This window comes from Chrysochloris asiatica, unplaced genomic scaffold, assembly GCF_000296735.1.
Source record: "Chrysochloris asiatica unplaced genomic scaffold, ChrAsi1.0 scaffold00080, whole genome shotgun sequence".
NCBI lineage: Eukaryota > Metazoa > Chordata > Mammalia > Afrosoricida > Chrysochloridae > Chrysochloris > Chrysochloris asiatica.
The window spans coordinates 13,336,712-13,346,940 of NW_006408598.1; the positions used below are offsets into that span (position 1 = coordinate 13,336,712).

The 10,229-nt window shown below is 46.1% G+C and overlaps 1 protein-coding gene across 1 annotated transcript in view; it reads left to right on the top strand.

Annotated features, from left to right (window-relative positions):
• Window positions 1–3,164: 3,164 nt before the first annotated feature.
• LRIG1 (leucine-rich repeats and immunoglobulin-like domains 1) overlaps window positions 3,165–10,229 on the top strand; it is a 136,082-nt gene continuing 129,017 nt past the window's right edge. The window contains exon 1 of the mRNA XM_006865648.1: window positions 3,165–3,385. Within this exon, the coding sequence (XP_006865710.1) occupies window positions 3,165–3,385 (221 nt within the window). The remainder of the gene's footprint in view (window positions 3,386–10,229) is intronic.

Below are 10,229 nucleotides of genomic sequence, written 5' to 3' on the forward strand. Positions count from 1 at the left end.
AGGGTTTCTAAGGAGCAGCTGGTGAGCTTGAACCACGGACCTTGTGGTTCAAACGGACTTTGGAGCCCAGTGCATTAACCTACAGCACCACACCAGGACTTATAAAACATGTTGTTGTTGTTGTTGTCAGGTGCCATCGAGTCGGAACCGACTCATAGCGACCCCAGGCACAGCAGAACGAAACAATGTCTGATCCTGGGCAAACTTCACTACTGCCACCACACTTGACGCCATCAATGTGATGTCACCTGGCTGATCCATCTCGTTGGGGATCTTCCTCTTTTTCTCTGACCCTCCACCTTACCCAGCATGACATCCTTCTCCAGCGACTGTTCTCTCTGGACAACGTGTCCAAAGTATGAGAGACAAAACCTAGCCATCTTTGCCTCCAAGGAGCATAAAAACATAGGCATATTGAATTTGCTGGAGCAAATGGTTTTCAACAGAGTTACCCTGCTCAATTTTCTTGACAACGTGTACAGTTATGTTGCAAATGAACATACTCTTGGGAAGGGATATGAGACTCCAGCAAACCAAAATGCCAGAGGAGTAGCTATATATTATAGTGTTAATCTTTGTGTGTGCGTGTGTGTGCGCGCGCGAGGGCCTGCCTTCTTCTTAAACACATGGCTACTATGCTCTGACCTGTAAGAACAAAAGTTAGAAACCTTTAAAGCTATGAAAATTTCTCCTTTTACTGTTTCTATTAGGTGTACTCTATGGAAGTGGCACTGTAGGATAAGCACAGGAACACAAGGTTGGTTTGAACTGCAAGATCTGTGTGCTCCTTGGAAACCCTGTGCCGGGTAACTATGAGTCAGAATCGATTTGACGGTGCTTAATAACAGCAACAACAACAACAACAACAACAACAACATGCTTTGGTGCTGTAGGATAAGCACTGAACTGCCAAAAACAGGGTTGGTGGTTCAAACCCACCAGCCTCTCCTTGGAAATCCTATACAGGTTCGCGATAAGTCAGAATGGACTCTATGGCACTAAACAACGACATGGCTTCTTGAGGAAGCCCTGGTAACTCATTAATTAAGAGCTTAGCTCCTCCCACTCTCTGGGAGAAAGAAAAGTTTATGGTCTTAGAAATCTTAAGGAGACAATTTCTAATCTAAGAAATCTTAAGGAGACAATTCTAATATGAGTCTATAAGGAGCTCTGGTAGCGTCGTGATTACGAATCGGGCTACGAACCGCAAAGTCAGCAGCTGGAACTACCAGCTGCTCTGCAGGAGAAAGATGAGGCTTTCTGCTCCTGTAAAGATTTACAGCCTCGGAAACGCTATACAGGGTCGCTATGGGTCGGAACCGACTCGACAGCACTTAACAACATGAGTCCCAATGAACGCAGGGCAGTGGGTGACATTTGGTTGATGGTTCTTGAATATTGACTTAAAGAGACTTAAAAAAACCTAAGGTTGGAACAATTTCCAGAGTACCCTTCAACTAACTAGGGAGGGTGTACTTTTGAGATATCTGCGCACACTCACTTTATTCACTTCATTGTTTTTTAGTGTTGTTAAGCCAATTCCGACTCATTGTTGTTAGGTGCCATCGAGTCGGCCGACCTTATGCACAGCAGAATGAAACTTACTGCCTGAACTGTTGCCACGCTTCAGTCCATCCATGCTGCCATTTGACTAATCCATCTCGCTGGGGGTCTTCCTCTCCTCTGACCCTCCATCTTACCAAACATGATATCCTTCTCCAGTGACTGGTCCTTCCTGACAATATGTCCAAAGTATGAGAGATGAAGTTTGGTCATCTTGACCTCCAAGGAGCACTTTGGCTGCATTTCTTCCAAAACGGATCTATTGGTTCTTTTGGCAGCCCATGGCATTTTCAGTGTTCTCCTCCAACACCATAACTCTGAAGTACCGACTCATAGTGACCCTGTATAGGGTTTCCGAGGAGTGACTGGTAGTTTCATTAATCAAGGCTATACGCTAAATTTAAGGAGTCAAGAACATGTCAGGAGCAGAAATAAGCTCCAGGTTGAGCAGGGATGAAATAGCTAAGGATGCTCCAATTCAGCAGGAAGCATGTGACTTTGAAAATAGTATCTTGGTCATTTTGCTCTTAGAAGGCACCATGGGGAAGAAGGAAGAAAACTCTAGGACAGCCAGCTTAAAGCGGGGTGTTACCCACGTGAACACCCGTCTTTTCTTGCCTAAGTCTAGAGGACCTAGGTTACAGCCTTTCTTCCCTTCCCCCACTCCCACTGCTTCCACCTACTTTACCAAAAAGCCTTCTCGTCCCCTTTAAGGGGCGGGGGGGGGAAGGTCCCGCCCTCTGTTTCCTCCCTGTCCCCCGCCCTTCACACCTTGGGTGGGAAAATAGAGTGGGGGCGGGGTGAGTGGCGAGGCGGGAGGGGTGGGATCTTGTTGAGCGCTCCAATGGTTCTCGAGGTTGGCAGCCATGAACTCCGGCAGCCAATGAGCAGAAGGTGGGGGCGTGGTAGGGCCCTGCTGCAAAGCTTCCAACGTGGGCCGGCGGGCGGCGGCGGGGCGTTAAGCCCAGGGGGGTGTGTGCGAGCGAACGGCCGGGGGCGGGGCCTGGGGGACCGGCCGGGGCAGGGCAGCTGGGAAGCTCACAGCAAGCGGCTGATTGTTCCGGCCGCGAGGTTGCCGGTGCTCGCGCTGCACGGAGGAGTCCTACGGGGGCCCGGACTGCGCGCGCGCGCTCTGTCCGCGCCTCTGAGACAGCCGAAGGCGCACGGGACTCACCGAGCCGCGGGGAGCCGCGCGGTCCAGCCCGGGGCCTGCAGCTTTGCGCGCCTAGCGGAGAGGAGATGCCCACGGGCGCCGAGCTCGGGTTTCGAGGCTGAACGCTTTGCTAGCGACCAGCGGCGGCACTTGGCGTGCTCGGGACCTCTAGGACCGGCGAGTAGACCAAGAGTGCCGGCCTCGCATTCCTCGCCTGGGTTCCTGGGGCACTTGGCCAGCGCGGGCGGACGGCCCGGATGGGCGCGGGGCTCCCGGCCCCTGCTGGGCGCTAACGAACGTCGGAGCTGCCGCGGGGAGAACTTGTGCCTGCGGCTATGGCTCGGCGCGGAGCCTAGTCTCGAGCGGAGCCCCCTGCGGGCTGCCCGCCCGCCACCGCCCGGGACCTCGCAGCCCCCGCGCCCGGAGTTCGCGGCGCGCTCCAGACAAGATGGCGCGGCCGGCCTGGGGAGCGCTCGGGGCCCCGCGCCGTTCGCCCTGTCTTCTGCTCATGTCGCTGCTGCTGCTACTTCGGCCGGAGCCGGCGAGGGCCGTGACCGGCACTCGGGCGCCCTGTCCCGCCGCCTGCACTTGCGCTGGGGACTCGGTGGATTGCGGCGGGCGCGGGCTGACGACGCTGCCCGGAGACCTGCCCGCCTGGACTCGGAGCCTGTGAGTGTCGCCCTTTCTGCCCTCTGCGCCCCGTTGCGCTGTCTCCCGGGGCCTGTGGCGGGACTTCTACCCGGGGAGGCCGTGCTGCTGGGCTTCTGGGTGGGCTTGGGGAAAGATTGGCGTGGTCCCAGAGAGTGTGCTTCGTCCGAGTCTGGAGGTCAGGGGTCTGGAAGTGAGCGAGCGTGGCTCTTGGGTGTGAGTGAGTGGAGGAGTGGAGTCTGGATGAGTGTGTGTGTGCTGGTGTGTGAGGGTGGGGAACCCCTGGAAGGGAGAGAGAGTAGGGGAGTCTGTGCAGATGAGGGTGACTGTTTTCGGGTATGCGCTTTTTTTTTTCTTTTCTGTAACCCAGCTCTTGGGTGTTTGAGATCCTTCGTCGTCCAGTGGGTAATGAATGAGGGTCTGTTGGCTTCAATCTTCCATTTACGTTATTGATATTAGTGCGAACCCTTCTCTGGTACTTGCTGATCTGATTGGGCTCTCCGAGGTAGAAGGCAGCCTTCTCCGGTTCCGGGAGACTCCTGGATGTTTGTCCTTTTCCTCCTGGTGGGCATTTGAGGAAACTGTCCCAGACCCTTCCTTTCTGTTCCCTAGGGTCCCATTGGCCTTGGTCCAGTGGGGTGGGGTGGGGTGGGCTGGGGTGGGGTGGTGCCCACCCTCTACTGTTTCTTCTGTGTAGATTAGTTTTGGAGTAGTGTTGCTTCCATAGAGAGCGCCAGGGATTGGTTGGTAGCTGCCGAGTTTGTTTCATTTCACCATTTCCCCTGAAGAAGGTTCACTTCTTTGCTGTCACGATTTTGGCTTTACCTGGCTCTTAATACACGATGACCATTAGTGACGTTAGTCTTTCAGGATTTCTTGGAGCATTTCTCATAGGAGATATAGCAAGGGAAAAAATGCATTAGACTACTTTAAGCATGATAAAATATAATAGTCTTCTTTTACTCATGAAAATCTAATCCATGAGTTAAACCCTGCCCAGTTATCAGTAATTAACATCTCTGCAGAACTATTCATACCTTCCAAAAAAACCCTGGCTTTTCATTGAAGAATTGGGCATTTTTTCTGGTTCGTAAAGGAGGCAGAGCCGTAACCATAGGCATGGCATTTAGTGTTTAAGAAACAGCACTGGTGACGCAAGTTTTAACTGACACCTGTGGTCATCATCATCAGAAGAAAAGGTTTTGTGAAAATAGGAACCCAGATCTTTAACTTAGACCACGCTAAAATACCAAAAACCAAACAAGACACTGTGGAGTGGATTCTGTCATTGATAACGATCAACTACTACTAGTGCAACATTCAGAAGTTTTTCAGGGCGTTTGGTGTCAGTTAGGGTTTTTCTTCAGTATTCTGTTGCTTGTGTGGAATTGACTGATGACTGAAAACAGGTGTTCATCGTTTGGATTGTAGGAAAGACATTGGCTGTTTGAAATACTGGAGAGGGGGGTCTAGCATAGACATTAAGTAGCATTTAGTTGAGATGGTCTGGGATACTCTGGTTTTGCCTTTATATATACGGTTTTGAAGTGGCTTTTTCTTAAATTGAATTCACGTGGGCAGAATGAGACTACTTTGTTACATACTCACCTGCTAGCATGTGTCAGTACCACTGTGGGGAAAGCTCTTACTTAGTTCAGAAGCTTGACTTCCAGGAGAGGACATGGTGTCCTCTGAGGTTTTATATGATCACTTTGCCTTGCTCGTTTTCATTTTTTGGAGCAAACCCTACTGGTTGCTGTTTAGACTTTTTGTTGCCTAGGATTGACATTTCATGAGGCCTGAATACCTTTAAGATTGCAGTCTTTACACTTTTCCTGACACCTTTTATGGTAAATATCAAACTAAGAACTTTGAGCTTGGTAGATGGTATCTTTCTGATGATGGTGTTAACCAATTAGATGCTAAGCTGTAGCTTCTGTTTAGTATGGGGGGGGGGGGATAGAGGTGGGCTCCGAAAAGGTTGTTGGAAAATTCTGTTATCTTTCAATTTCATTTTTCCATTTTCTTGAAGCCCTTTTGTATGTAGCAACATAGTATTTAGCGCAATAATGGTTAGATACCTTTTGAAAAATGTTAAGTAATTTTCTGATAAAAATCAGGATATTTTCCCTTTTTACTTAACATTTCTCAGATTAAATTATTTTATTCTGAATTTACATAAGGATAGTTTGTTTCTTGTTATGTTTCCACAAAACTTGAAGCGAGAAAGTCTCTGTCTATAATATAAAATATTCTGTATTTTCACCAATCTCTAAGTCCATTGTTTCTAGAAAATGCTTTGAGCTAGTTTATAACCTCATGAACTAGGTTTTATGGCGTCTAGTTCAAACAGTTTCAACCTGTGGATTTGAGATAGGGAACCTGTGGCTTTATGGGACTTTTTTACCTTTTGTAAACAGTGTATCTAACATTGGAGCTGCTCCTAGGCCTAGCATACGGAAAGCAACACTCAATACTATGGATGTAACTACAGTATGAATAGAAGAGATGGAATGAAGCTGATGGATGGGAAAACCGTGTTAATCCTTGTGGCCCGAGGAGGATCATTTACACAGCACTCTAACTTGGAGTTCTAGTAGTCCAGCAGTAACTGAGACTCCCATCCCATTACGTAGCTGAGATTGGCATGGTCCAGCCAGCACATTCATAAATAGCACCAAACACTGCCAAGCCTTATGCCAGCTTCCCAGAACTTTAGAAGAAGTTGAACTTCTTAGAACTCAGATGTTTGCTTTCTTTGAAATTATTTTTGAAAGCATGATTTTAGAGCTATCTAACAACTGTTAATACAGTTTACCTTGACTCTTAACTGTTGCAGAAATCTGTTGATAATTGCAGAAATTTGTTGATGGCCTGGTGGGATTTTGATGGGTAAGGCATGAAGGCCCAATAGGAAGAACAAACCCTAATTTTTGCCCTCAGTTTGGAGGAAAGATGACATATTCAAAGTAAAGAAGTTCACAAAAGGACACCAAATTTGGTTATCTAGGTGCTGAGACACACTTAGATGAGTGTATTGATTTGGGTCTCTCTTTATTATGTCTTCGTATGTGTTTGCAGTTACCAAATCAGGTGGCTTAAATCTAACCTTGGCTTCTGATTATGTTAGAAAATAAACACAAGCTGTGATTGCCCATGTGGTTGTGAAGCAAGGAGGGTCTTTGTCTTTCAAATTGTACAGCTGTGCCGGAAGGAAGGCCCAGGTGTGCAGGGCCTTGTGAACTAAAGGTTTGGAAAATACTTTCCCTCCTTCTAATGCAAATTAGACTTACAGGGCAGATGACCAAATTGTTACAAAATCCAAGGTGAGGTTTTGTTTGTTAAGAAATAGATTGTTTGGGGTATCCTGAGATCTTTCCTTCCGCCCACGTTTCTCTCTCTCTCTGTCATTTCAGAAGAGCTAAATAGACCTCAGATATCTTCCAATTTATGGGATTGGGCAGAGGTGTTTGGTGTAGCATTGTAGGATAAACACTGGACTGGAGACCACAAGGTTGGTGGTTTAAACCCATAAGCCACTCAGAGGGTAGCTTTGAGTTCGAACTGATTTGTTGGTATACAACACCACCCCCTCCTACAACAACAATAAGAATGGCGTGAGGAAAGCTTGAGAAGTGGAAATCCTTTTCAACTTTCTGAGATGTTGAGCTTGAGCCTCGAGCCCTTTTGTTTGCAACAAGTATGGAAAGCTTAGCCATACTTCTTGCCTCTTGTCTGTGGCTTGTGCTCTTTCATCATTTTTGGCAGAGCAAATGAAATCAGTTGTCATGATAGGAAGGTACACTGTTTAAGTCTTGCTGATAAACCATGGCCATAAATGCTAAGTTTTGAGTACTGCAAAATTGGGACGTGGCCAGAGGTCTACAGGACACAATTATGAGTGATTTCTGTATGGGTTCACAGTGAATGTCACTCATTGCTTCTAGGATATGTCAGAAATGATCTTGCTCCTTTTTGTAAGGGACGAACTGCAGGGATGGCAGTTTAAGCTCACCAGCTGCTCCTCGGAAACCCTAACAGGGTTGACCCATTTGTTGTGACTCGGGACTGACTTGATGGCACTTAAAAACAGTAACAACCACAATTTAAAAAAAAAAAAAAGTGTTTTCATCTCTTTGCAGAATCATATTTGGTTACTAGAGTTCACATCTTTAGGTATTTGAATGCATTATTGGCATTAACCCTTAGAAACATATCCAAAAGGATGAAGAAAATTCATTGCGGGTTTGCCTCTTGGTATTCCAGGGGACTAGTTCCTAGTGAATGTCCCAACTCTCCGGTGTTTCCACTTTGTGCGGAGGCTGTCAGTCCCTCCTGGGCTAATTACTTTGCTTGGGTTCTCTGTGCATCCCTATTGACCACATTGGAATGGCCTCTGGCTGACCTTTCTCACCCTCAGACATCCTGCTCACAATGAAAAGGCCTGTCCTCCATTCTACAGAGGTGTCTCCTTGGTGCAAAGTCTTTTCAGCAACTTCTCTTTCAGGGTGGACTGGAATGTGAGAGAGCTGTTGGGTTTTGTGTGACTTTACAATGCACCTGGCTCCGTTTTGTGCACCTGCTGAACCCTGAAGATCTGTTAGATGAGGCAGGTCGGGAAGAGGTTGTTGAAAATGGCCTCTGGTTATTTTATAAGTGCCACTGCCCACAGAGGGAAAAGTGGCAAAGGATTCACTGAAGTGAAAGTTCCTATAACTGTAAACGATCTTGGTTGGACCAGGGTCCTTTTTCTTCTTATATGTTTAAAAGTTAAAGGGATTCCTTTGATTTATCCCATAGGTTGAAAGACTTAAGTTTCATGAGCAAAGTTAACTTTCAACTCCTTTTCAAAGAGCTTAGTGGCATTTACTCACTGGGGACTTTCCCTCTCTTGGGTGACTGCAATTTGAAATACTGGGGGTCTTTAAAAGTGAACAGAACTGTGGGCTGTGTTAATATTCAGAGCTGTTTACAATGGATGCAGTTTCAAAGGCTGAAGGCTTTGTTTTGAGATAGGAGGGAGGAGGGGTAGAGGAAAAATTCCCAGGCAGAGGAGGAGAAATATTTAAAAATTTCAAATGTTCCCTGGACTATGGGAAGTTTGAGGACACTTACTAGTATATCTTTATGTATAGCCTGAGGTTTAATTTTAATGTGCTCACAGTGTGGTCCTCTTAAGCTTTTGTTACATTGAAATGTGAGAATCTGTAAAAACAAAAACAAACACAATTCACTTGCAAAGAAATAAGATTTTGAAGACCAGAGGTTAAAATTTTCACAATCGTTTTAGCCTCTAGAACCTGCATCTTATTTTTGTCCAAAGATTTTTATAAGTGCAGGGTTTACAATAGCAACCCAAAGTGACCAATTTAATTGGCCAATTACATGACTGGGACTGAGAAGTTTTCTGCTGAAGAAATTGATACATGAACATTGTCATTAATCATAGTGAATGGGTGAATAAAGATTACAGGGAAAAAAGAAAATTGTAGTTTGTGGCTGATGTAATTGGAATTTGCCCGTTTGTTTGCAGGTGTGTGTCTTTGTTGAGGATAGACACCCTTGTAAATTTTTCTTATCCAAAGGCTTTACACTTTATGTATAATTATATATATATTTTTTAAAAAAATATGATTTACTACTTTATATGTGGTGTTTTTCCAAGTACTATTTTTGTCTTCTCAAACATAAGCAATGAACCCAATCTACTTATAAAAGCCATTCCCTCTTTAAAATGTGTTTCTCCACTTTCCTGCATTACATGTCATTTGTTTCTTGCTGTAGTCCTTACCGAGCCAGCTGTCTCTCATTTTCCGTTTGCGTTATTGATTGGGGGAAAAGTGTAGATGAGGATGAAGCTTTCTGTACTTACTGTTAGGTATGGTGTAGAGAACCAGGGCAGCACAAAATGGTTGAGTGTCAGACTCATAAATAACCAAGACAGTTGGTGGTTTCAACCCATCAGAAGCATCTAGGAAACAGGCTGGGTGGACCTCTTCCCTACTGGCCCAGCTCTCCCCTACTGACCAACCGCTGGTTGGAATCAAGTTGATGACAAAGAACAGCAACAACACTGAGGTACATTAGAGTCCTCATCCCTGGTGATCTGGCCTTGAAAATGGCCCTTTAAGCCCGTTCCTGAGAATGCCGCTCTACAGCTGTGTGTGATTTAGGGTGAGCCTCTCATATTCATCACGGAATGTTGTTATGTGCGGTGGAGTCGCTTCCGACTCATACCGACCTTGCATAGGGTTTCCAAGGCTGTAAATCTTTACGGGAGCCGAAAGCCGCCTCTTTCTCGTGCAGAATAGCTGGTACTTTCGAACTGCTGACCTTGCGGCTTGCAGCCCAGTTCGTAGCCACTATGCTACCAGACTTCCTTCATTACTGAATACAGGTATCCCTTTTCTGCTACTTTGCTTTTTTGAAAGACCTACATTAATGCCTGCTTTTGAAACTGGTAAAAGTGTAAAGAGGATTTTCACTTGTATGAAAGTGAAAAGCAAAATTTAGTTTCAATATTTGTTTTGCATCAAGTTGTTAGCACCCTGAGCAGCGCAGAAGTGGAGTCCCCAAGCTCCTTCAGAGAGAACCAACCCCTCAGCATTTCAGCATCAAGCTGCCAGAGCTTTGAACGGTGTCTGTGAGCATATGTTAGTGTGATTTTAGGTTTTATGTGTTATTTTGCTATGATTTAATAGGTTATTTATTGTGTTCGGGAATGCTTAAAAGTTTTTCCCATTATTAATTAATACTTGTTAAGGAGCTCTGGTAGCGTAGTGGCTACGAATCGGGCTGCGAACCTTAAGGTCAGCGGCTCGAAACTACCAGCCGCTCCGCGGGAGAAAGATGAGGCTTTCTACTC